Raw genomic sequence first — 27,252 nt, 5'->3', positions numbered from 1 at the left:
TATTTCCCATTCCCGGCAACAAAGCGCTTTTAAACAATCTCCATTGTGCTCGGTAATTCCGAGCCATGCGTGAAATCAACACGTTTTTCCACTTAATTGACATACACACATAGTTCGACGTAAATGTGAGACCATCCTCCTCATCTCTTCTCTTCACCTCATCCATCTACTCATTCACATCGAGAATAATCACTCTCTTTGAAATAAATCCAAAAATGATCTAATCAATAGTTAATTCTCTTTGTGTTAATTTTACGCGTTAATAATAATATGAATGTAAGATGTTAGAATTTTACTTAAAATACTATAAAAAAAAAGAGATGTCTTGTAATAGATACTATCGAAGAAAATTTAGAAAAAAACATAACGCTTCTTCGTTTATAATTTTCTAGCTTGTTTCAAATCGAGAATTTTGTTAACGCTTGATAAATAAATTATTAAGAAGTCTTACCTTCATGTTTGTCAGCTTCTAATTTTGAAGTTCATACGTTGAATTAAAATATCTTGAATACGGTAGTAATAGAAAAATAATCTCTACTTACCTCTTTACTTATATATAATGATTTTATAATTTTATCGGTATCTTAAAAGTTTATTAATATCTACAACAGAGATTCCCAAACTTTTCTGCACAAATTGAAAACAATAATTTTTTGCGATCCGGTAATTGCTGTCGAGAATGTATTGATATAGAATTTAAAATTAATTTAATGAAAAATTCACAAGTTAACAAAAACTAGACAGAAATAATAATTTTCGTGTGATCTTTAATTGTTCATCCGACAATTTTCAATGAGTAAAACTCTCCTAATGAACGTGTATTTTCATATATAAATATTTAATGCGACTCACAGTTTAGGAATTTCTGATCTGTAGAATACGAATAAGATGAGTGTGTTGGCAATTAAATAATATAACATCACGTTTTTTATTGGTTACATATATATACAATAATTTATTTCACCACTCATTTCTCATCCTCTACATTTACAAATACATTCTTCCGGAGAATATTAATAGAATAATCAGAGTAATTGCGTTTTTACGAAGAAGAATCGGAATAGTTTTTTATTTATTTATTTATTTATTTATTTATTTATTTATTTTTTATTTCTCCCTCTTTACTATTCTTCCTTCCTTCTCTTCGACGAGAACGATTATGAGAAAGAAATAAAGAGAGAAAGTATCTTTACACTTTAACTAATACAATTACTCATTTATACCATAGTAAATATTGTTTACTATAGTGTCTTCAAGTTCTTTTTCTCCCTAATCTCGAAATAAACTTTTCAACTTTACGCTGTAAATCGGATGTCTGCCATCTTTATTGCGACTATATTTTCTAATCTTCCTGTTTCATTTATTCTTTTTATTACTTTCCTTTTTATTAGATAGTCATTGATTCTAACTTCATTTTATTCACATAATTTATCATACTTTTTCTTCATGAAAAAAATCATGTATATAAAGCTTTTACTCATAAGCAAAAGATCAAATAAGAATCGTCGTAAATTAATTTTTAAAAATAAAACAAATAAATTAATAGATATACATAACGATCATTTTTTCATACCTTCGTTAAACGAGAAGGTAATTAATTCTAATCTTTTTACGAAGCTTCTTCGTTCTTAAACATACATACATTATATACGTATATAACTTTGTAATTCAGAATAAATAGATTTTCGCTGTTGACATTTATCACATTAGAGGATACAATTAAAGAAATTAATAGGAGTCTTCTTAATCTGTAGTACACGATTGCCGAAGAGAGAAAGAGAGAAAGAAAAAGAGAGAGAAAAGAGAGAGAGAGAGAGAGAGAGAGAAAGAGAGAGAGAGAGAGAAAAGTCTTTGAACAACACCTTTCAGTTACACTAAAAAAGGAAAGAAGTATTTCTTTTGTCTCGTATTGATTATGTCTTTTCAATCGTCAATTTTTTATTTCCCGAAAAAAAAAAAACACTTTTCTTATCGTTGATAGAACGTATCGACAATAAAAATCTTTCTTCGTTTTATTCTGGAGAAGGTTCGATGTTCACCAAAATGGCCTCTCAGAAGGATCACCAGAACGATCACTGTATTCATCCACAATAATGTAAGCAATACAGAACGATGATTTAGAACAGGAATCAATTAGTTTTGACAGTTTTGAAGACTCTTCCCTTTTAATAGATCGTCGCTTATTAGATGTCTATCGTTTAAAGCGAAATATATTTCCCCCATTATCGTCTCATCATTGTTATCGTTTCATGTTATTTAAGTCGCAGTTCCATAGGAATGTCTTTGAATAGCCGAACTAGCGACAGGTAAAGGATAACCAGCGGCATAAAGTGGTCTGGGTGCTAAAAGCGGTGACTTCTTTGTTGTCGAATCGAGTGACACAGTTTTCGGTTCGGCCAATTCATTTTCGTCAGGTGCGATGATATTCTCGATTGTGAAAGGTTTCTTCGTTTTCTTTCCAATACCCAGCGAAGACGATAAACTGGTATTATTGATGGTTGAAGTTAGATTAACGATAGGATCTCGATTATTCGGTGAGGATGTCTGAGACGTGACACGATCCGTTGTTAAATTGGTGATTGGGTCGGTAGTTATGCTAAGTACAGGCGAGGATCGATTATTATTAGGTCGATAGCTCTTAGAAATAGGTGAGCCAGGTGACATAGATGAAGTTGGTGAAGGTGGTGCCGTGATGATGCTACCGTAGATCGCACTGATCCTTGACGAAGACGACAAGGATTCGTCCTCGTTAACATTATCGCGGTAACCCAATTCGTAGAGATTGTTATTTTCACTCAAGAAACGTTCATTGCTCTCTCTGACATCGAGTCCAGGTAAAGATGAACGAGTACAAAGTCGACGAGTATCCGGGGACTCGGTGTTGGATGGTTGAAGCTGTCCCGTGGTTTGTTGAAGATAAGACAATTGGGACACGTAAGGTGAGACAGGGAACGTAGAGAAATTCCAAGTACCCGACTGAAGCAGGGCAGCTTCGTATGTCCTTAGAATCTCGTTGCTACCCTCGGTACTGGTCAATCTTTGTCTAACTTCCGGTGACAAGAGGTAATATCCGGCAACAGCTTCATTGTTAGTTTCGAATCCACTTGGACTTGGACTCGAGCCGTTCGGGAAAGCCGCGTTTGTTCCGGAACTAGCCGAAGTTATCATCATTCGTCTTTCTTCCATTTCCCAACGTAACAGATCGTCTCTCAATCGATGCAAACTCGCTACGTTTATGCCTGTCCCTGTTGCACTGCTCGTTGGACTGGTATTGACATTATTTACTGGCGATTGATCCGAACACGGTGGTGGCATCGCCGAAGCTAACGCTTGGAGTTCCGATTTTAACAATTCCTTGTCAGGCTTGTGAAGTTTAAAACGTTTCCGACGACGAAGAAGCGAGCCGTTTTCGAACATCGACAGAGCACCTGGATGGAGGGCCCAATAGGCACCTTTGCCTGGTCTGTGGGGTCCACGTGGTACCTGGAACATGGAGAACATTTTATCAGTCGTTTCGAATTTGTCACGATTGGACGAGTTGACTTTGGACGCAGATGTTTTTCTCGTGTTAAGGTTTCTCTATCACATGTATTATTTTTCTTTTCAGTTCATTCTATTTCGCTCTCTCTTCAAAAATGTCTTTGTATTCTGAAGTACATGTTGTTTCGAACCCAACATTATAATAACATAACGCATTCAATCGCAATACAAATGGACGTCGTAATTGTAAACAATACATTGTGAGCGTACATTTGAATTTCTCTTAATTAAATATAACCATTCGATATTCCGTTATATCATTACTCAAGATAATTATTATTTAACTCGACAAGAGAAACTTGGGGAAAATTATTTGTAGGATATAAGCATGATCATAAAGAAAATAACGCAAGAACTTGTTGAAATGATACCATTGAATAGTTTCCTCTTCGCATTTTTGTTCTTCTTTTTCCCTTTTTGGTTCTGTCTATCTTCACTTACTTGTTATAGAAAAGAGCTATAGCCCAGCCCAGTTTCCAATATCACCCTATATATCTCATCGATAGTACTACATCTCGGAAGTTCAACCGTAGGCTATCCTCCTCTCCATCATCGTAAGGAGAAGACGAGAGCACAGTTGGTCCATTTACCGAGGATGCGGTTTGTCGGCGCAAATAGTAATCGCTCTCATCGAACGCGCTGTCGGAGGCACTAATAACGTCGACCATAATATATTTTCCCCTGTACTCATAGTCCGCTTATTATAATCTACCGGGAGCGGACGAGCTTCTTTTCCAATCGAATCAACTTACCCGATCGACAGATAATCATTTCGCCTTATTAAATGTAAAACCTGTTCATTCTCGGTGTAATGAACTTAGCTCCCTCCTTACACCTCTCACCTTCCTATATATGATTTTTTTTCTTTATATCTACCTAACTTGTGACTCGTCAATCGAATGACGACATGTACACACATGTTCACATACGTACATGCATGTATAAACGGAAAATTAATTACGCAATTTTTATTAAAGATTGAAATATGTATATCACACAATCATTTTTATCTATCTTCGATTAGAAGAAACTTAAAAGCATATGTTAAAGTAAGAACGAAGTATATTTATATCGAATAATACCTACAATATTTCATGTCTTTGTGGAAACAAAATTTTTAAAGAATCTATAAAAAGTGTGAAGATATATTATATACATAAGCTCGCTTTAATTAATTTCGGTAAAAATACCAATAATTATCATTTTTCAATCATATATTTTTATTTACTTCAGGAGCATTCTATTCATGATTGTACGCAACTATAATAACGATATGCATCATTGACTTTTATCGTTAACATGTTCATACTTATTTAGTTTCATATCTGTTCGTACTTGTTTGTTTTTTTTCGTTTGCTTTCGCTTATATATATATATTTATATACTTATATATATCCATATTTCATAATTTTATCTAGTCAACTTACAGCATTCTTTAATTGATAGTATCGGAACGAGTTTGGTTAGTATATATAATTACCTATATCTTTGAAAAAGTATAGAATTATTGAAAAATAGTATCTGTGAGAACGAAAGTAAATAAATATGTTGACATTTGCAAACTAATATGAAAATAATTTTATACAGATGTTTCATCTAATTTTAATTTATGATTCTATTTTATTTTTTGGTATTTAATGATTCACATGTAAATATAATTGATTTCTGTTTGGGTAAATATTGATGAATGGAACGAGAAAATCAGAAAGAAAGAGAGGAAAGGAGTTGAATGAAACCCGATGAGAAAGTATAAAAGCATGAAGATAGGTGTAACATTTAATCCTTCGGATAAAATATCAGCATACCTGTGTAAGTACGTTGATACATCAGCTTAGCATCTAAGTACCAGGCAGTTAGTTTATATAATTTCATTATATTCTTATTACTTGTAATTGATTTTATTAAGTATAGAAAGGTTGAAGTTTATAATCCAAGAGAGAGTTACATGGAAATTAATCATGATGATTTTGTATCATAAAAACGTCAAAGAAAAAAAGACAATTTATTTTGATTGCTTTGAATGTTCTTTTTTTTTCTTCTTCTTCTTCTTCTCTTCTTTTATAGAAAATTTTATCTGATTAAAAAATTTGTTAACAATTAATCGATCGACTTGTCATAATGAATATTGAAAAAGTTGGGTATCTTTTCCTTCAAAACGACATTCGTTTGAAAGTTACTTGGAAATATCATTCGACGATGTTTCCCTGAATAAAATGGGGGTTGAAAGTTTTCGCAATAATCCTTGCGTGCCTTGTAACACGACGTTTACACGCACATATATTCAACATAGTGACGACGTTACATACTAGTCACAATATCTTACCGGCTATGTAACCACCACATGTGTTAATATTTGCGGTATATTTGAACTTCTATCATAGTAAGGGGAGAGATAAATATTTTATTATTATTTTTTCGTTTCATATACCTACTGAAAGTATCACCAGTGACATATGGCATGTGTCACATGGAATGATCCAACGAACAGGACATCCTGAATGCGCACACAAAGAAAAATATTTTTCTTTTTTTATCTGCAATGTCGAATTTAATAAAGATCTCCAGAAATATAAAGTAGCTTAGTTAGACGAACGAACGAATCGAACGAAATAGATAATATAATAATGAATAAACGAACGAGTGACACTTTTATTTTATTATGGTTTATGAAATATTAACCTGAGTTCAATTTTTAAGACAACTGTGAAAATAATTAGTTTGGATATACTGTATATTAACTACATTAATAAACATCAGTTTTTATTCAATTTGATAAAGACATTAATGGAATAAGTTCTAAAACTTTTCAGTGATTTATTTATTTGTTATGGAAGAAAGTAATTTATTATTGTTCTCAAAGAAAATAATATGACAGATAGATTCAATGCAGTATTATTGAAGCATGCAAAAAAAAAGAACTTTATAAGTTTTATGTTGAATGAGAAGAGAGCAAATAAGATTACCCGACGGCAAAGAAAAATGAATAACACCTAAGTAGGTATATCTAATTGTAAGACCGAGTTACTGTATCTAAAAAGAAATATTTAAAATTATTTTAAATAGAAAATGAAAATTATATATCATTTTAAATGAGTGTATGAAATTGAAAATGGCCTAAAAAAAATTTTTGACAATTCTACACAGTTCAATACTTAATTCTTCGATATCTAGATTTTTATTGTATCTATCTTTATTCGTTGTTTTTACCGTTGTTTATAACAATGAATGAATTAACAAATGTGAAGAAAATTGTAATAAAACAATGACGAATTTTTTTTTAATAATGACGTAGAACGTTAAGACTAAATATACGAATAAATATTTTTTTCATTAAAATGATTTTGAAATTATTAAAAAACGAGTTGAAAGCTTTGTTATCACATTATCTAAGATAACTTGTACAGAAAATCACATTAAACCAATCTAAATAAATTTCCTTAAAAGGCTATTGCATTATTTTCACACTGAATGACAACGAAGGCTTGTTCGGAATAAGAATGAATTATATTCTCATTTTACAGTTCCTGATTTCAGTCTAACTTTGTATTTTCACGAGCGTCACGCGTACTTTCATATTTGATTGACACGAGATCGTGTTAGATGAAGAATTAGACGAAGTGTTACATAATAAGTCATTCGTTTCCATTAAATGTAAATTGTTCATAAATTGTCGTGATTCAAATTGAGATAAAAGATAATTAAAGAAAAATCAATTGTGTGATAATTTTTTTTATCAGTTTATTCATCTTAAAAAGTGACTTAATTATTTCTCGAGATCTTAACAATAAATTACTTACATTTTCACAATAATTTAATTCTTAAAAAAAAAAAAAACGTATATAAAATTAATTCTTACAATGGAAACAAAAATTTTTAACAATAAATTACATTATCACAATAATGAAGTTCTTAACAAGAAATATAATTACTTTCTACAAGTGAAAAATTGTTCTTTGATATCAATTTTGACAGACAAATTTTATATGGTAAATTACAGGCAAACAGAATTCAAAAAAGAAAGCTTTCTTTGTAAAAACCTCATTCGTCGTGATTTTTCTCGATGGAACGGATATGTCGACAAGTAATAATACTAATACACAAGTCTTTTATTCGTTTGGAGAGAGAAGACACGTTAAGTCGATGATCACGTTGGCAGGTGCGAAACGCAGATGGTCACAGAACGTAATAATACGTCTATAGAGGCGTGAGTCTCTCTTCTAAAAGAAGAGAGTAAGAATAAGAATAAGGGACACCTTGCCTTGATAGAAACCACGTTTGAAAAAAACTATTAAATTTAGTCGAAAGTGAAAATTTCTACGCTTAACGCACCCTTTCTCATCGTGTTTCTGATCTAATTTAGACAAACTTAACTCGAATGATGAATGCTTTGTAAGCGAATCAAGTTAACGACGAATAATCAGGAAAAAAATTTGTTGATTTAGGAGAAAAAAAGATTATTGAGATTTTAGATTAGTAGGAATATTAGATATCGAGTCATCTCGTAACATAAGTAATGCTTTTTTTCATTATATAACTAATAAATCTGTGTGAATTTTGATTATGCGATTTATAGGAAGATTATCTCAAGATTTTTCTTGATAATCTAATATTTTTCTTATACCATTTTTTGATCAACTAACGTTCTATTATCTAACAACGAAATATGATACGATTTTGATAATTCTTGACCCTAAAATACGGCACGCATTCTATACGAAATTGACGCCTATACTATGTTTTTATAGCCGGTCGTGTGTGGCGATAGTAATCAAAGTGTTTTAGGATCAATCAGAGAATTAACGGCGGATGGAGATAGATTGGTCTTGAGAACATATAAACGCAATTAATTTCACGTATATTTGGAGTAATTTGGAGAAGAATCATTTCAATATTTTACATAGTAGTATTAAAAAATAATTGACCAATTAAGATCGTTCTAGTACATTTAATTTACATTTATTTTCTCGAGACAACTAAAATATCAAAGGAAGATAGACAAATATCGCTTGTGTCAAATAAAAATCTTTGTCAATGCAAGTTAAATATCGCCGATGCAAATAACTTGGAATATTTATCGAAACCTCTTTAATAAGGCGCATTTTTCAAAGTCTATTGAGTCCCTCTAACAGATCACAAAAAATCACCTTTAATCGTTCGACAAAGATCAGAAAAAAAATAGAAAAAGAAAAAGAAACCAGACAAACCTTGATGAAGCAATCGTTGAAGGAAAGATTGTGCCTGAGTGAGTTCTGCCATCGGCGCGTGTCCTTACGATAATATGGAAATCGATCGGCGATAAATTTATAAATTTCAGCGAGTGGTAACATTTTATCTCGAGAAGACCATATCGCCATTGCCGTGAGCGATATGTAAGAGAACGGTGGCTTTTGATCTCCGTAAGTATCGCGCGACGGCCGCGGCATTCTTGGAAAGCCAACAGCCTGAAGAATGGAAGCTTTGCGAGCGGGTTAGCCCAGGCTTCTCAGGAGACTTCAACACCAATTTCTCCGTATGATTGGAACTATTAATCGACGAGACACCAATAGCCAAAGAACTATCATTCTTCTCTTCTTCTTAGATTAGACTTCTTCGAGCTTAGGCTCCTTTTTTATCCTTGATTATATCGAGTAAAGAACACCGATGATACATACGTACTTAACTTCTCACCCAAGATTAATCCCAATACGTGTAACATTTCCCACAGATCGATCGTTTCTTATCTATTCGACACGTGAAAACAAATAGAAAAAAAAAAAAAAAAAAACCAGAAAGATTCACCGAGAAAAATCTTCTTCTTCCTCACCGAATAACAAGATCACGATCAAATTCGTCCTTTTTCTCATTTATTCTATTCACCAGATTCTATTAGTCCGACACTGCGAATTCACTTATGATATATAAACGTCACTTGATATATAATACATGAAACATCCTCATATCGAACAAAATAGGAAAACGAGAGAGAAAGAAAGAAGGAAAGAGAAAGACTTAGGAAGAAAAAAGAAGAGACACTAACTCGATGGATTTATATGAAACTGAAAGAAACCGTTGGATATGAGAGGAGAGTCTTAAGGTATACTCTGTGAAAAAGCTTTGAAATCTAAGCTCCCACGATCGTGTCTCCACGGATACTGGCTACTAACCATACCCACACCCCCGCAACAAGTTTCCCCTACTCAAACGTAGGCACGGTAGCGCTTGGGATTGGTTCACGAGGAGCCTCCTCGAGTCCTTGGTCCCACCTGATATTATGGGTTGTGTCCAATCATCGTTCGTCTTTCTTTCATGTTAACCCCTACCTTGCTAAGATTGTTGACGATGGGCGTTTTGTTAGATACGAGGAGGGTACATATTCTCTCTCTCTCTCTCTCTCTCTGTCTCTCTCCCTATTCTCTCTCTTTCTTTCTCTTTTCATCGGCAAACGCATTCTCTAGTTTGCAAAACGGAAGGTGGAGTCGAACGAAGTGAGAACCGTCCTGGGGAACGACGATTCTCTTGTTCTTTCATTTTTTTTCTCATCCCCACGCAACAGTCCGATCTCCATGCGCATCAAAGAGGCCGGACGATGCTTCCAAGGATGGAGGACGGTGTGAGAGGACAATGTTCCCTGGGTTGCAGCCACCAACCAATCGATCCAGCCGTATGCTCGATGTTTAATGCACGAGTGCACGCCTACCTTGCAGAAACGTGCCTTCGAGATTGGAACATTGTCTTTCCTCTTTCCTTTCCCGTTTAACCTGCGCGCGCACCATCTAACTAACAAAATCGCTAAGTGGGAGGGTAAATTCTCCCTTTTTTCTTCTACAACAACCCCAAGATATTCGTGGTTACGCATTTTATGTTAACGCGGTATATGTTATAGAATTCTTTTCTTAGTTTATCGATTTGTTAAGTATACCTCCCGAATCATTTTATCGCGTTGATGTCTCCGATTCAACGAGATTCAATTTTTAAATTAGATGATAAAAGTATAACTCGAGATAATGGTTATGCATTGAATTTTGAAGTTCGTATGTTTTAAGTTGGTTAGGAAACTTCGAACTTGTAGGAAAATTGAATGAATTTATAAACTACTTTTAGTTATCGATCGTCTAAATAAATATATCAATTGACTTGAAATGCTCTTCTTTTTTTTCTATGCACTCACGAATACAGAGTAGTTTACTTAATCTATAAAAATTATTCGTTATAGATTCGTCAAGTATTTTAATATATGTTACAACTTATTATATATGTCGAGCGCATATAAAACGCAGACCTTAATATTATTCCTAATTTTAATAACACGTGGATTATATATCTAACGCTTTAATATAAGCAAATATATTGATTTCAAAACCGAAATTGAGATCATTTCTCTTTTTAATGATTGATACTATTTAAACGATTGAACTTTTCATTGTACAATATGTTTTTATCATCTTCAGGTAACGTTCTACTTAATCGATAAACCTTTGGAAATATATTATGACGACATAATAATGATAAATACGAGAATTCTGAATTATCGACTATAATATGCCGAAAGAATTCTGTCGGTAACAGATTTCGGTTACCAACAAAATCGATTTCTTTATCGACTGTAACTAAATATAATCAAATAGGTCGGTAATATTGATTTATCATTCACGTGTGTGTATTGTGCGTATGTGTGTGTGTAACAGTAAATACCGAACTTTCGAAGTCGCAATCGTTCTCAGTTCCAGATATAAACAATAACGAAAGCAGAGAGACCCAGACGACTTCCAGAGCAAGTTAGTCTACCATCGAATTCTGAAGGGTAAATATCGCAGCTCTCTTACTCCATATTCTCCATATTCGACTTAGTTAATTACTTTTTTCGATCGTTTAACATTTATTTAAACAATTTATAGTGCACTCTTAGTATCATAATATAGTTCACTAGTAAACATTAATTTCGTAGAAGAATGATGTAATATTCGAAATCGTCACTTACCAGTGATGTAAACAAAAACGAAGATGTAGGAACGTGACTTTGATAGGTTAATATTCAGTCTGTCGTTGGATTTCGAAGAGTCAATATCGCAATTCACTCAGTCCAGTGTTTGCCTCATTTAAATGATTCATTTTTGCGATAATTTTTGTACATTTATTTAAATTATATATAATTGTATGTAATATTACTAATATAATTTTTATTTATAATTAACAATTTCGTAAAAATTATTAATGATAGTCAAATCCGTGTAATTATATAAAAAAATGACACGTTTATTTAAACATTTATTTATCAGAATTAACGTCAACATTAGTATTAAATAATTTTAGAGTGCTTTTTCATTAAACGTGAATTTGAAATTCGTTACCGTTACAAACCAGTGATACAAAAAATTGCGAAGATGGCGGACTTTGGGCGGATGTGGTGGTTCGCATGAAATCGTTACGTATACTTTAGACATTGCTCGTTAAAGGCAGCACTAGTGCGCTATGATGCGTAGGTCTATATTCATGGATAAATGGCTTGTATTTCCGAAACTATGATTGGTAGTAACTAATTTAACTATAATTTGTTGTATCTGGATCTGAACCAATCTACTTGCACGTTTCAATGTACAGCGCTTTTTTATTGGTTGATCGTCTAGATACTTTTGAATCATCGCTGATTATTGGCTTAAATAATAGTACTATAAAGCGTAAAGAAAAATTATCTTCAAAATTCGCCTACATCATGTGATGTATTCATCGCGTCAATCTTGTTTGGTGCGTGCTGGTGCGTGCGTAGGGCACGGTGTGTAGGTGGAATATCTAAACGTTTAAAGAATTGATCTTATTTAAATATCTAAGCTATAAAAACACGTCGAAAATTACGCGTATGTAATACATTTTTTATTCTTAATATTTATAGTACTTAATTGTATAATTTAGGTCATTAAGAAAGCGTTGATTCGTTACAGTACCATAACCATTTTGATCTTGCATTCTATTTTCTTCTACTTTCGATTTGTAATGAATTTTTATGATATCCTATATATGACACATCCGATTAGATTTGTTTTTATTACAAATATCTTCTATCTGTAGTTAAAATATTTTATTGATATATTTCTTTCTACATGGATTACTCATAGATTGAATTTAATTTAACTGATATTTGGATATTGATTAACCCTTGCATTGCCAATGCTTTGTTGAGTATCACAGGCAGTCGATACCAGATCACTTGTTACTCATACTAAAACTTATTTTTATACTTCAGATCTATTTTTTATATTAAGTTTGTTTCTTTTCATGTTGCTAATGATACTTTTTGATAGAAAAATTCTATAATTTTTTACAAATTTTACATATTTTTTGTTAACTTATACTTCTTTCTTTTTTATTATTATATTGAATACCAATATAATTTGCTATCGACGAATGCTGGAATCATTCTGATATCATTTATGATAAATCTTTAAGACCAGATCCCATTTATTATAGCAAAATGTCACATTGACTTGGATCGACTATTACCATTGCACATAACATATCTGAAAGCTTGGCCATGAACGATTCAGTAGCGGTTGGATAAGGGTTAAAAACTAAAATTCTTGCTTTTACATTTAATACAATTAAAATAATTCTATACTTTGTTTCAATTAAAAATTCATATAATATGCATTAAATTAATACATTTAAATGTATTAAATACAATGCTAATAGTATAATTTCTTCAATTTCTTAAAAAATAGAAAATTCATATTTTAAAGAAATATATTTATTTAGTTCAATATCAAAATACATATTTTAATAATACGTAACATATCTAAATTACTTATAGATTAATGAGAGAAAAATATCGTACTAATAACTGTCATATAAATGATATTTTGTTATAGAAATGTCTGAATCAGATTTATTAGCTAATGACCATATTGATGGCCTTGATGGACTTGAAAATGGTCAAGATGGTGATGCTATTATGCAGTGTGATGGAGTTAAACGTGAATTGAATGAAGCAAATATAGATGATCCAGTATGTGATAATCCAATAACAATATTTTGTATGTTTTATTAAAATATATGCTCTATTTTATCATATTATAGGAACTGGAAGCTATAAAGGCGCGTGTAAGAGAGATGGAAGAAGAAGCAGAAAAATTAAAGCAACTTCAATCGGAGGTGGATAAACAGATGAACATGGGTAGTCCACCTGGAATCAGTAAGATATTTTTTTAGATGGCTTCAAGCATCATAATTATTACTTTTGTTTTCAATTCCTTGCTTATTAGAATTAACTTTTAAATAAAACAAAAATAAGAAAAAGACAAATTTCTTACTGTTAAATTAGTTTAGTAAATGTATAATTTATTTCAGCGAGCCCATTGAACATGTCACTTGAAGATAAAATGGAAGTTGATAATCGATCTATATACGTTGGAAATGTAAGTTTGAAATAATAGTATAAAACATTAGTAATAAAATTGTTTTCTTTCTTTTTTTTTACACATGGAAATCATTTTTTTGTTACAATAGGTGGATTACGGTGCCACAGCAGAAGAATTAGAGCAACATTTCCATGGCTGTGGTAGCGTCAACAGAGTAACAATATTATGTAACAAATATGATGGTCATCCCAAAGGTTTTGCTTACATCGAATTTGCAGAACGTGATTCTGTACAAACTGCAATGGCTATGGATGAGTCTATGTTCAGAGGACGCCAAATTAAAGTTATGCCAAAAAGAACAAATAGACCAGGGCTATCAATGACAAATAGGTAATAAGATTGATAAGAGCCTTATCTTCTAGATAATAACAGATATTATCTTTTGTCTCTATCATTCTATATACAAAGACTTTTCTATATACAAATATATATGTAAAAGAAAACATAACAATAAATAAATATTGATTATAGGGGGCCTAGAGGTGTACGAGGTTATCGTGGTATGGCTCGAGGGATAATTCGTGGCAGTGCATACTTTGGATACAGACCTACTAGGAGGCTAAGGTATGTAGTAGCTTAGATATTTTCAATTAAATCTTTATGTTATTTGGCATATTGTAAATATATCGTCTTTTTTTTTTTTTTTTTTTTTTTTTGTTCCAGAAGTTACAGGCGAGGTTACTACATGCCATATTAATCATTTTAAACATAGTGCTATGGTTCAACGACTTCAAGGTAAGTTCTTTAAATATATTATTGTATATATAACTTTTATTAAAAATGAAACACTTTGTAATTTATTTTTTTTGTATTTTCTCAAAAAAAAAAACTTGTCCAATATTTTTTTTATAGATATTGAAACACACATTCTCTTTTATAATATATGATGATTTTATACTTCTCATATGTGTGTTTTTAAAAAAGTAATATTTAAAAAACAAACCGTTACAGCTTTAAATACGTAAACACGTAAAGCTTAAAATTTTTTTTAACAGGATTTGAATTTCCTTTTGTGTTATAATTTTTTTTTATCTTAGAAAGAATTAATTAAATTAGAAATTATTAATAATTTCTTTTGTTAAACAATAAATACGTAATATTTTTAATGGTTTGAAAATCAAAATCATAAAAGTAATTTTTCAAATAATCTACTCACTTTATTATTTTCTTATTAGGAGATACAGCTATTTTTAATATTACACGTGTATTAATACACTTTTTCTTTTATATATATATATACATATATATTCTTTTTATATATGTATATATATATGTTTTGAAAACGTGTGTGTATGTATATATGTGTGTGCGTGTGCGTGTGTCTGTGCATATATATGTGTATATATATCTATTATGTGATATATATATATATGTATGTATGTATATATACACATATACATACACATATATATAGCAAGTATAATATTTCAAATTTAAAAGAGGACAAATACTTGAATATTTCACATACAAAAGAACACATTTTACATTGTGTATTTAAATATTTAACAATATTTAAAATATTAACTTGATTAATTTATATAAATACTGTATATTGTCATACAATGTATCATTCATTTACAAAATTTTTATCATCAACATTCATTTTGTCAGAAATATATTTTATTTAATTGAATTTATTATTTAAAAATTGTAATGAGTTATATATTTTTAAATTACAAAAGTTAAATAGAGAATGACACTGTTTCATAGTAAATATATTTTATAAAATGATTTGTACATTTCATATCTACACATAGTTTAGTTTTTATAAGAATGAAAATGAATTTTGTTCAACTGGTTTGTTTATCACTTTTTAAAATTACACGTATAAACGATGACATTAATATGTGTGGTACTTGTTTAAAAAATATATATATTTTAATACAAAAAATGTAAAGCATTGTGAAGCAGTGTCATAATTTAACTTTAAAGGATACAGATATGGTACGTTAAACAATGGTAACACAAGTTATAAACTTTTGTGCAAAATTTATTTGTAAGTGACATAAAAAACTTACAAATCTATATAAACATATGTTAAGGTGTTTAAGTAAATTCTTATGATATGTCCACAGAAAAAAAAAACTGATACGATGGGAAAAAAAGAGAAAGAAAAAACCTCATGTCAAAAGAAAAAAAAAGATTGGACAAAGATGGGCACAATTAAATCATATTTGATTTTAGTAAATCACGACATAAAATTACAACTGTAGATCTGCGACCATTCACAATTGTAGTTCAATTAGTTACTTCTACCATTTTCGTATTATATAGTAATGGTAGAAATAGGTAATAGTATCAGTCTTGATTATTTTTTAAAAACCAATATAACTTATCTCATAATGTTGCTAATAAAATTTGAAATCAAAAAGATACACATTGAAAACAAAAAAGAAAAAAACAAAAAAAGAAAAAGAAGATTAAGAACCATAACATTCCCTGAAGAGTATCATGTTTGTATAACAAGTTACCTTATGTAATCAATCATATACATTTCTCCTGCATATATGCTAATTTTACTAATAATTTCACAAAAATATATTTAATAATAAATTTCTTTATTTAATATTTATCTTCTTTATTGAAAATAAAAATTCAAAATGAATGGAATTATTACACAAATTTTGTAATGTATAGGTTTCTATATAAATTAGTTACAAATATATAATACATGAGATCTGTATAAAAATATGTTAAGAACATACAATATCAACATATATGTTTATAAAAGTTTTATATATTTTGGCTTGTATAGAAATGCAAAAAAATTTCTTTTTTTTTTTTAACGTAAATGCACATCACTTTTAAAACTATATAATTTAATTTATATTTTTATTTAAATTAAAAATTTATATCTCAAATATTCATTCAGTTATAATACTTGTGTTTATTCAAATACATATATTGTATTTACTACATTTAAAAAATTATACAATTTCTTAATATTATTACAATTCTAAAAAATATAAATAATTAATTCCATGCTGGGGTAAACATCTGTTATTTTAATATATTAAATCTTTCTATATATTACATTAAAAATTATTTGTACTAACTAAAGTTAATCAAAATTAACACGAGGGAAGATTAGACATTTTTAAATATATCTGTAAAAGGAAAAAAAAAGTTTGAACGAAAATATGAATTTTTATTGTATATCTTATATATTTATGTCACTTGTAAAATTGCACTTGAAAAAAATTAAAATATATGAAGTAATCCCATTTTTAACTTCCAAGATGATGCCTGAAATAAAAAGAGTATAATGTATAATTATAAAAAATAAGAGAGCTTTATAAATACTGTCATATTAAGGCTGATACAGAGAAATATAATAATAACAATATATATAAAAAATTTTTTGATTTTTGTTTTTTATCTTTGTTAATAAAGATAAAATTAATTAAACAATTTTTTAATTCTATTCCTGAACATAAAAGAGTTTTTTCTATAATTAAGTAATAGAAAAGAAATTGAACTACAATGTGAATGTTTAGGATAATACCATACTACTATAATTTATAGTCAATTTTGTATGCATGATAAATGAAAGTTGCTAAACCTATGTCATTAGTTTTATCATATAACATGTCTATTTACAAAAGATCATGTATGCAACTTTCATTTATTCACAACTAACTATACACTTTCAATTTTATCTTAAATATGTTGCTACTAATTTGTAAGATGATGTAAAATGAATTTCTGAGTCATTAACCCACTATGCTATGATATTAGGAGGAGAGCTGATTTTCAACATTTTAATGATCAAGCCAGATTTCGTATGTTGCTTCCACGTCGCTAAGTATTTTGCAGGTGCAGTGCAGCATCAGCATCAATTGAGTGATAACGATACAAATTTCATGAACATTTTTTACGTTCCATTAAAGAAAAAAAAAAGAAAAAAACACAAGAAAAAAGAATAATTAAGGCATAAGTGTAAAGAACTAATGTAAAATGAATGGGTGGTAAATAAAGATTTTCTTGGCTTACCTCGGAAGAGTTTAATGGAATTTAATAAAAATATTTATTGGTATCAAGTAAAAAAAAAAAACATATTAGAAGCCCACGTAGTTTGTTTATTAAAACTCAATAACATTGAGCTTGAGATTTTTTACATATCAGATCAACATTCGATGATATATCAGAAGAATAAATTTCACTTATATAAATTCATAAGATTTTAGTAACAGATATAATTTGAACATTATTTTTCTTATTAGAAATTTTTACTTCCATATAATCTCTGAAGGCATAAAAATGTACAATTAATTATTAAAAATGGTCTAATGATTAGCATTTCAACATTTACAAGATACAACTATTAACAAAACACGTTGAGGACCTGAACTAAATATATTATAATATGACATAAAGTTTCTATTTATTTTAGTACATAAGTGATATTCGTTCTCTCTCTCTCTCTCTCTCTCTCTCTCTCTCTCTCTCTCTCTCTCTCTCTCTCTCTCTCTCTCTCTCTCTCTTCCTCTTTCTCTACATATTTCTATTATATATATGTATTCTTAGATATTTCTATCAAAAGTAGACTTTTAAAAAATAGAAATTAGATGTCATTTAATACATTGCATGTTACTAAAACGGTAAAGTAGCTGACACTTTTTGCAGTATTATTGAAATCTTTCTAATATTAACTCTTTTTCATATATAACAATATATATTTTTGAGCTTTTATAATACTCTATTTAGTTCATTCATACCTATGATAATAATTAAAAAGGAATATTATAAAGAATATGGTAATATAACCATCTTACAGCAATTGCAGAATATTGATATTGTTGAACATAATAATGTAAGAAAAAAAATATATTCCATACTACATAGCACCTCGTTAAAACGATTATACCATTAGATTTAAAAGTGATATGAAATGCAAACATGTTAGGAAAATAATTATTTTGTTAAATTATAGATTAAATATAAGATTTCCTAATATGAAATTACATTAATTAAATCATTCAGTTTTATTATAAGTACTATTAGTTACAAGACTTAATACTTTTATTTTAACAGTATAATTGCCTTAGTGAAGTGAATCATTTCTTAAGTTCAATTAAAAGGATCTTTCTAAGATAACTAAGATAATTATTTTCATCTCAGGCCCTCAATGTTAATCAATGTAATTTAAATGAACTGAATTGTACTGTTTTGATTGCAATGCTTGCTTGATGAATATCATTTCCATACAGAAATTTTAATTATTTGGTCTAACAAACAGAATACAAGATTGTAATAAGATAATCATTGACTAGTATACCATCTGCATGGTACTTGTTTCTCAATTTGGAAGGCAGTGGTTGATGTTAACAAGAATTTGATTCCAGAGTTTCGAGAATTGATCGACATAAAGACTGCAAATTTGGATGCGTTGTATTTTCTGTATGTGTTTCTTCCAGATATTTTAATGTTTCTACTCCACCTTCTCTAGTTAACATGCTACAATAGCGTTTTGCTGCAAATATTAATGATATATTTTTAATAAAAATTATGGTGGTTTTAAAAATAAATTTTCAAATAAAAGTAGTTTACAAAGAAAACTCACGATTTTTTGTGCACACATGATGTATCGCCCATACTGCCCAAAGCTGAACAGGATATGCATCTGAACAACGCAGAAGAGGAAAAAATGGTTGAAAACTTCTATAAGCAACCATCTCTCCTTGTGGAGTTTGCCAATGAGTTACAGCATGAGCTAATTGATCTAGCAATTGTTCTCTACTAGGCTGTGAAAGCATTGAACTCCAGGCACTAGGACCATCACTTAGCAAATGTGCTGCGATACCAGCAGCAAAGTAAGATACATCAATGTGTACAGAATCTAAGAGTAAGGAAAGCATTGATATGAAACGAGTTTGCATAAGTCGTGGCCTCAAATGTACAACCTATAAAAAATTAATTATTATTACAGATTCATAGATTTAATCAATAAGATAACAATTCAAAACGTTTAATAATTATAAAAGAAAATAATCTTTTTGGTGTTAAAATACCAACCTCAGCTATATTATTTAATAGACCAAGTACTTTAGTCTCCACACTAGATTCTCCTTGAAAACTTTCAAGTACTTGAAGAAACAACTCCATTCCTCCCTCATCCAAGAAAACTTTGCATGTAGTGGCACTTTCGTCCGTTAAATTCCATAGGGCACTTAATGTGAATTTCATTGTAATATCAACTGATTTAGATTGAACTTTTGACCTGACCATTGTTAATAACTTTGACATATACTGTGGTTGTGCACCAAGCATAGATGTTTCTGCTGTTGATATTTTTGCTGCTAAAATGGAGCAAATTGCTACTGACATCCGATTCATCGATGCATCATCGAATGTCGATAAACAATTCATTACTAATCTTGCACACCTATTGAAATTACAAATATTAAATTTATGTAATAATATTTCAAATGTTATGGATTAAAGTATTAAAATGTCATGTATTTGTTATATTTTCATATTAACTGTATATAAATATTAGTTACCTATATTTATCAAATGCAACATCTTGTAGAATTCTGTCACTACACAGTGTCAATAATGTATTTTTTTGTAGCTGATAATGAGTTGGGTATGACTCCATGGCAGTCAATGTTAAGTCAACTATTTGTTTAAGAATTGATGGATGAATCATGATTGCTGATTCACCTTTTGTAAGATTGTAAAGGCACGCGGTTGCTGCCATTTGCACACGAAATTCCTGAGGATGTTCTCGCATTCCAGGCAGCACTAATTTGATTACATCTACGCGTGGTTCAAAGAAATTTGGTGTCAAACGAAACAGATTAAATAAACACTTTTGAACATAAACTGATCGACAAGTATATCTTCTCAAAGCTTCTAGAATTTGAGATTCAGTTGCTGTACCGCTGACCTACAATAACAAGTTATATTTATTAATACATTTCATATTTGTGCATACTTAAACAAAAGTATTTATAATTGTGTTATTAATGCTTTATTTTATTATCACGTTAATTCTTTGTAGATTAACTTACAACAAGGTCAGGTTTATAATCCTTATTTTCAGGATTTATTAAACTATCCTCATAACAAGTGTCAGAATGTACAAGACCAAGAAATTTCAATTGTGGATGTGCTTTAATAAATTCTTTTAAATCTTTTGGATTTATTTCATCTTTACCTAAAAGAATATATATATAAATAATAAAACAAATATATATACACATAAGTGCAGTAAACAAATATATTTAAATATTTACCAGACAAATCTAAACTAGTTAAATGTGGCATACAATGTACAGCTTTCAGAAAATCTCCTATTTTTTGTTTCTTAGGTGCAAACATTTCAAAAGCATATGTATCTTTTTCATCAGAAATATCTAAGTTTCTCAATTCATTTAATTCCAATAAAACAGGTATTAGACTTCCACATCCACTTATTTTTATATTGTACATAGTTAGAGTTTTTAAACGGTCCTTACATTTTCTTAATGGTGTTATATCATCAACTCTAGTGCATGATATATCTAAATTTTCTAAAAGTGGAAGATCTTCAACCACTATTTCTAGTCCATGTTTATTAAATTCTGTTCCTGAGACATTCAAAGTATGCAGTGCACGTAATTTGCTCAATGTTACTACTACACAGTATCTAAGAACAATATTAAATTGTATAAATTAACTTTAATTATCTTATATAAATTTTTTAATAAAAAAAAATATATATATATATTATACAGACCTTGAACAATCCATAAAACTGCCTTTTGCTACACTCAATGACCTAAGATTTTGCAAACTCCAATCACCTAAACAGCTGATCAGATCATTAACAGTGACTTTTAAACCATTTACTACCAAATCTATGACCTTATGTTGTTTAAGAACTTTTAAACCTTTTGCAGATAATGTAGATGCATCTTTTAATTTTACATGCCTAGAATAATATATTAATTACAATGTTATTTATTATATTATATTTTATATATTATATTATATTTTTTCTATAGCTTATGTTATACCTTAATCTGGTTGATTTTGAATCAAAAAGTGTAATCGTTAGATCGGATAATGTTTTCTTTTCGCAAAGGCTAGACAATAATTGCTCTGATATCTCAGTTGGCAAAAAGGCATCAGGATGTTTGAAACTAAGTCTTGTAGCCAAACTTGGTGATACATCATTGGACAATGTACGTATTGTTGTTGTAGTTTCGGAGCTACTCTCACTCAATGTACAACTAACTTGATCTGGAATATATTCTTCTTTTAATTTTAATCATTTTATTACATATCATTTACCATGTATTAATAATTTTTATTTTAAATATACAAACATGAATTACTTACCACATGCGGTGGGAGAGAATGATCCATTTGAATGTTCACCTGTATCACCAGGATGTACTTCACACAAAGCCAAAACATTATCGCAAATAAAATCAATGCAGACTTCTTGCAAACTTCTTGGTGACTCGAACATTTTATATTTTAAATTTCATTCAAATATATATTTTAGTTGTTTTCCTCTTTGCAATATACTTTTTTTTAATTCTCTTTGGCTTATTCTATTTGTTGAACTATCAGTACCACAGGCATCAAAAATTCACTTCAATACTTATTCGATAATAGATTCCTCTTTGTACATTGCCGATTTTTTACGAAGTACAAACGTACATCTGTGCAAGTGTTTTGCATTATAGACTAGCCAAGAAAATATTTGACATCAGAAAAATGATTATTATAGTGCTAAAAAAATAACGTACATAAAAATTAACAAAAAGAAATAGAACCAAGGACGATCGAATAATTTTCTTACTTCGTGAAAATAACAACGAAGTAAAGTTGACACTATTTTTTCTTTATAACTAGTGAATAAAGAATAATTTTAAATAATCACATTACGTAATAATAGTCCCGCGTGTCAGAATAAATTTCATCCTTCATGCGTACAAACGCATATCTCAACGGTATAGAAAAGTATTGCAGAAACTTACCAGATTGAAAAGAATATAACGGTTCATAAAAAGAAACATTGAAAAAATTCGTTACGTAATATTATGTAAAGGAGATATTAATCGCAAAATTTTCTTACTATGACGAAATCGCAAGTAAGACGCGTTTATTAAAATAAATGAGAAAAACGATGGTCTCTCACCTGCGAAAAGGCCGCCATATTGACTGACCAAGTGTCAAAACTATGTCAAAAGCATTTGTGCACAAAAGAAAAGGAAAATAAATAACTTTCCTTGATTGACGTAATTATACGTCTTTATTGTATAAATGACGTAGATAAAGAAGAAATGTGATAATGCAATTCGTTTAATTTATATAGGATTTTAATTGAGAAACATTAAATTCGACAAACTTCGACGGAAATTTGACGCGAACTACTGTGCAAGTTTCAAAGTAATTTGGTCATGCTCTTTCCCTCTCTCTCTCTCATTCTCTCTCTCTCTCTCTCTTTCTCTCTCTCTCTCTCTCGCTCTCTCTCTCTCTCTCTCTCTCTCTCTATATATATATATATATATATATATATATATATATATATATATTTCTCTCTCTATCTCTTTCTCTTCTTATTCGGACAAATGTTTAGTTTTAAAAATGTAATGAAATCTAAAAAAATATTAATGTGAACTAATTTGAAAGCACTTATAAATTTAATGAGTAAATAACACTTTTGTAAATCCCGCGAGGTTTATCTGCAATTCATCGGTTATTGACACATTACCAATATGGCGCTTAAGTGTAAAAGACGTGCTTTTATGGTATATATTGTAATCTGATTCTCATACAATTAAACAATTCTGGGTAAGATATGCATTTTTTTTAAAAAAACTGATATATATATATTTATATATATATATATTTACATATCGTTATTTATATATTAAAGAACGTATCCGTCTTTGCTGTATTTTGGGTAAGTGAAGAATTTAAGATAGTGTGATTTGGATTTCTAAAAACCAATTGTGTACATAAAAGAAAATAATCGTTTTTATTCATATTCATTTTATGTGTACGATGTTTTTATAATTTTTATTTAAAGAATAGGTATATGTTCAATTATATATTAACATCAATAATCAAATAATCAAAGCAAAAAATATATTCTTTATCAATTGTGTTTTTTAGGTTGAGAAAAACATTCCTCAAACCTTAAATCATGACTTGAATTTAAGGAAGAATTTTTTTATTATAATATGAAAGATGCAAACTTAAGAGATTAAATTTGTAACTGATACCAAATAACAAAAAAATGCCAAGTTTACGCAAGAAGGTAGCTGGCTTTATGCGCCAACTATCTATTAGTAATTTGGCTGGTGCTGTTGAAAATATGGGGCTAGGAGAACAACCTCTTCGTAGTCCAAGATCAGTAACACAGGATTTTCCAAGCGAATGTTTCATTACGCGGTATCTTAATGGGTACAAATCGATCCTTTTCTGTATAGAATGTAAAATATTTATATTATAAACATTTATATTTTATTTTATGTAAATAAAATAGTTAAATATAAGATATAATATTTTATATAATGATTTACAGATTAGAAACAAAACAAGAAGGTCCACCGATTTTGCATGGTAGAAATCCAGAGGAATTACCTATTAAACAACTTGGAAATTATCAAGATGATAAAGAAGTGTTTGCTGCTTTAACAGGCCCAGATAGTGGACTTACAGCAGTTAATCTTCAAGAAAGACATCTAAGTATGAATGATATTGATATTGATTATATTGACATGTTGGATCAAAGTGAGCAATATAGAACAGGTTAGAAAAAAAAAGTTACAAAATATTTCATTATATAATTGTGATTTTTTTTAATCTAATATAATTCTCTTTAGGATCAAATTCATCTTCCATTGTAATTGCTGGAGTTCCAAATTGGTTTCTTCCTCATGAAATGGCTTATGGTATTGCTACAACATTATATGAAAAAAATCCTATAAATAATATTAACAATGGAGAACCAATTGCTGACTGCTTTGGTATTTCTGCAAGACAAAATTCTGCAATATTGGCTCTGGCTGATGGTGTCAATTGGGGTATAATAAACTAGATATGAAAAAGAAGTAATTTATATAGAACACAATAGAATAGTGCAATTTGTTTTATTGTAACGCATGTTTAGGTACAAAGGCAAGCATTGCAGCAAGATCTGCGGTGCATGGAAGCATGGAATACCTGAATAAAGCTCTTTTTTCACCTTCGATAAATAGTGCTATAACTACGACAAAAGATGTTTTTGTAGCCCTCTTACGTTCGTTCCATGCAGCACATTCGTTAATACTTCAGGAACAAGGCATGCTCACAACATTGACTGTATGTGCTGTTCTACCCTTAGAGAGCACAACCACTAATTCCAGTATTCACCATAAAAAATTTGTGGCTTGTACATGCAATGTTGGTGATAGTTTAGCATACGTATACTCAAGGTAAAATACAATAGCAGACTAAAGTCATTAAAATTTATTGAACGTAATGTAATATTCAAGCTATATAAGAAAGATTTAGATATGTAGATTTAGTATAAACGACGAATAATATAAATTCATTAATATATATAAATTCGATTAACAAATTATTGTAGAAAAACTGGTGTCAGAGAAATAACACGAGGATCTCACGATATTCATTGTATGCGTGATATGCGTGATGCATTAGGAGCTTTAGGACCTGTCGATGGATCTAATCCAGAATTAAATAATTTAACGCTCGCTATAACGGAAGTTGAACTTGGCGATGTCGTATTCTTAACCAGTGATGGTATATCAGATAATTTTGATCCAGTAGTTGGAAAATTTGCAGTTCTACCAAATCATAATGCTGCTTCTGATGTAACAATATCAATGAAAAGTAACAATGATGTAAGAACAAAAACAAGAAGAAAATCAGCAGAAAATTTACGACATACAGAGTCTGGTAATAGCAACGGAAATAGTAATAGTTTACCTGTAGTAGAAGCATATCAAAGACACGAGCTTACGCTCCTCAGAATGGAAGATTTATTGAGAAGAGGAGTTTCTGGTGAAGGACCACCATGTAATAGTGCCAAACATCTTTGTGAACTTCTCCTAGATTTTGCAGTAAGTTGATTTACTATGAGACAGTATTATCATAATCATTATCTTACGAATTTAAAATCTAATCTAAATACAACTGTTTTATACATGATAAATCTAATTATATTACATCTTGTAATCTTTTATGTTATAAGGTACGTATTACAGCTGCCAAACGAAGAATATTAGAAGATACAGATTTATATTATGCACAACACAAAGATGGTCAATTAGTGCAATTGTCCAAGCAAGAACAACGAAATAGACGGAAAAAGACACTAGATAAAATAACTATGATTCCAGGGAAGTTAGATCACGCAACGGTCGTGGCATATGTAGTTGGAGCATATAATTCATCAGAATGTAATCTATAATCATTTCGAATATTAGACATTATTTTTTATTTAACAAAAAAAAAAAAAGATAAGCTTTTACAAAATGTCAATATTTCTGTGTCATATAATTTGACAAAATGTGAAATTGAATATCAGAATATATGGAAAAGAATTTTGTTAAATATTTTAATATTCATGAAAAAAACTCTGATATTTATTATAATAAAATTTCATCAACAGAAATATCTAATATTTTGTTTACGAAATTATAAGAAATACATTTATATAATTTGTTTTACTCAAACATTAAATGCTCCATTTTTTTTTTTTTTATTATAATTGAATACAGTAAGAAAGAGTAAAGTATTATTTTAAATATTACATGACAAAGTTCTTACAACAAAAATGTAAATGTACGTTGTAAGAAAATTAACGAATCTTTATAATTAATCTCCAGTATACAAATAAATATGAGGAAAAAAAAGAAGAAAAAAAAAATAAGAACACAATGTATAAAAGTGATCTTTACTAGTTAAACACCCGTCCGCGTGATAATTTATAAATAATAATAATAATATATTGAATCTTAATTTTATATATTTCACAAGCATTTAACGCGTGTGCGAATAGACGTAGGATATAAGTAATATTTATATTTATAATCTCATAAGAAATATTATTATATGTTATTTATTTAATATAATTGAGATCATTGTAGAAAACTGACCATTTTACGAATGACAATATAAAATTTCTTTTTAAATGAAAGCAATTCAATATTATCGTTCGATCATTATTTTAAAATTTTAGTTCAACTAGCCGTCGTCATGTCTGAATAGACTCTACTTGACTTTAGCAAAGAATACTGTGAATCAGTCGATAGCGCGAAAAAAGATGAATAGTTAGAAACACAGATATTCTTTAGTCTATAAAGTTTATCAG

At 29.6% G+C, this 27,252-nt stretch overlaps 4 protein-coding genes across 11 annotated transcripts; 2 read left to right on the top strand and 2 right to left on the bottom strand.

The window, feature by feature from the left end:
• Positions 1-932: 932 nt before the first annotated feature.
• LOC127067977 (defective pharyngeal development protein 4-like) lies at positions 933-11,644 on the bottom strand. Of its 2 annotated transcripts, none has more exons than XM_051003484.1 (2): positions 11,498-11,644; positions 933-3,483 (listed from the first exon to the last, which is right to left on the bottom strand). In XM_051003484.1, the coding sequence occupies exon 2, from the start codon at positions 3,415-3,417 to the stop codon at positions 2,257-2,259; it is 1,161 nt and encodes a 386-aa protein (XP_050859441.1). In that variant the 5' UTR covers positions 3,418-3,483; positions 11,498-11,644; the 3' UTR covers positions 933-2,256. The 2 variants fall into 2 exon arrangements, with proteins under 2 accessions (XP_050859441.1, XP_050859440.1); XM_051003483.1 differs by lacking the exon at positions 11,498-11,644 and adding an exon at positions 8,745-9,282.
• On the top strand, positions 11,197-14,663 carry LOC127067983 (polyadenylate-binding protein 2). Of its 2 annotated transcripts, none has more exons than XM_051003497.1 (7): positions 11,197-11,320; positions 13,380-13,516; positions 13,588-13,702; positions 13,858-13,925; positions 14,017-14,258; positions 14,400-14,492; positions 14,592-14,663. In XM_051003497.1, the coding sequence occupies exons 2-7, from the start codon at positions 13,382-13,384 to the stop codon at positions 14,623-14,625; spliced, it is 687 nt and encodes a 228-aa protein (XP_050859454.1). In that variant the 5' UTR covers positions 11,197-11,320; positions 13,380-13,381; the 3' UTR covers positions 14,626-14,663. The 2 variants fall into 2 exon arrangements, with proteins under 2 accessions (XP_050859454.1, XP_050859453.1); XM_051003496.1 differs by lacking the exon at positions 11,197-11,320 and adding an exon at positions 12,218-12,371.
• Positions 14,664-18,338: 3,675 nt separating this feature from the next.
• Positions 18,339-23,051, bottom strand: LOC127067971 (protein zyg-11 homolog B-like). 3 transcript variants are annotated; one of them, XM_051003458.1, is made up of 10 exons: positions 22,904-23,051; positions 22,257-22,655; positions 21,932-22,172; positions 21,652-21,846; positions 21,170-21,561; positions 20,945-21,090; positions 20,432-20,820; positions 19,944-20,313; positions 19,492-19,831; positions 18,339-19,401 (listed from the first exon to the last, which is right to left on the bottom strand). In XM_051003458.1, the coding sequence occupies exons 2-10, from the start codon at positions 22,387-22,389 to the stop codon at positions 19,253-19,255; spliced, it is 2,355 nt and encodes a 784-aa protein (XP_050859415.1). In that variant the 5' UTR covers positions 22,390-22,655; positions 22,904-23,051; the 3' UTR covers positions 18,339-19,252. The 3 variants fall into 3 exon arrangements, with proteins under 3 accessions (XP_050859415.1, XP_050859416.1, XP_050859417.1); XM_051003459.1 differs by lacking the exon at positions 22,904-23,051 and adding an exon at positions 22,726-22,863; XM_051003460.1 differs by lacking the exon at positions 22,904-23,051 and having other exon boundaries at positions 21,932-22,157; positions 22,257-22,399.
• Positions 23,052-23,176: 125 nt separating this feature from the next.
• Positions 23,177-27,078, top strand: LOC127067974 (PP2C-like domain-containing protein CG9801). 4 transcript variants are annotated; one of them, XM_051003466.1, is made up of 8 exons: positions 23,489-23,720; positions 23,806-23,832; positions 24,045-24,335; positions 24,457-24,683; positions 24,758-24,958; positions 25,045-25,348; positions 25,504-25,999; positions 26,131-27,078. In XM_051003466.1, the coding sequence occupies exons 3-8, from the start codon at positions 24,169-24,171 to the stop codon at positions 26,347-26,349; spliced, it is 1,614 nt and encodes a 537-aa protein (XP_050859423.1). In that variant the 5' UTR covers positions 23,489-23,720; positions 23,806-23,832; positions 24,045-24,168; the 3' UTR covers positions 26,350-27,078. The 4 variants fall into 4 exon arrangements, with proteins under 4 accessions (XP_050859424.1, XP_050859423.1, XP_050859421.1 ...); XM_051003467.1 differs by lacking the exons at positions 23,489-23,720; positions 23,806-23,832 and adding an exon at positions 23,177-23,315; XM_051003464.1 differs by lacking the exon at positions 23,806-23,832.
• The last annotated feature ends 174 nt before the right edge of the window (positions 27,079-27,252 follow it).

The sequence above is a fragment of the Vespula vulgaris genome, chromosome 12, assembly GCF_905475345.1.
Source record: "Vespula vulgaris chromosome 12, iyVesVulg1.1, whole genome shotgun sequence".
Lineage (NCBI taxonomy): Eukaryota > Metazoa > Arthropoda > Insecta > Hymenoptera > Vespidae > Vespula > Vespula vulgaris.
Note: the sequence above shows the minus strand (reverse complement) of the source record. Positions and strands in the feature narration are given on the sequence as shown.

Coding starts and splice junctions, on each gene's coding strand:
- LOC127067974 (XM_051003467.1), top strand. CDS start 24,169: ATGCCAAGTTTACGCAAGAAGGTAGCTGGCTTTATGCGCCAACTATCT. Junction 24,684..24,757: donor AAGTGAGCAATATAGAACAG/GTTAGAAAAAAA, acceptor AATTCTCTTTAG/GATCAAATTCATCTTCCATT. Junction 26,000..26,130: donor AACTTCTCCTAGATTTTGCA/GTAAGTTGATTT, acceptor TTATGTTATAAG/GTACGTATTACAGCTGCCAA.
- LOC127067983 (XM_051003497.1), top strand. CDS start 13,382: ATGTCTGAATCAGATTTATTAGCTAATGACCATATTGATGGCCTTGAT. Junction 13,703..13,857: donor GGGTAGTCCACCTGGAATCA/GTAAGATATTTT, acceptor AATTTATTTCAG/CGAGCCCATTGAACATGTCA. Junction 14,259..14,399: donor GGGCTATCAATGACAAATAG/GTAATAAGATTG, acceptor TATTGATTATAG/GGGGCCTAGAGGTGTACGAG.
- LOC127067971 (XM_051003458.1), bottom strand. CDS start 22,389: ATGTTCGAGTCACCAAGAAGTTTGCAAGAAGTCTGCATTGATTTTATT. Junction 21,847..21,931: donor TCAAAATCAACCAGATTAAG/GTATAACATAAG, acceptor ATATTATTCTAG/GCATGTAAAATTAAAAGATG. Junction 21,091..21,169: donor AACTAGTTTAGATTTGTCTG/GTAAATATTTAA, acceptor ATATTCTTTTAG/GTAAAGATGAAATAAATCCA.
- LOC127067977 (XM_051003483.1), bottom strand. CDS start 8,963: ATGCCGCGGCCGTCGCGCGATACTTACGGAGATCAAAAGCCACCGTTC. Junction 3,484..8,744: donor TCAACGATTGCTTCATCAAG/GTTTGTCTGGTT, acceptor TCCATGTTCCAG/GTACCACGTGGACCCCACAG.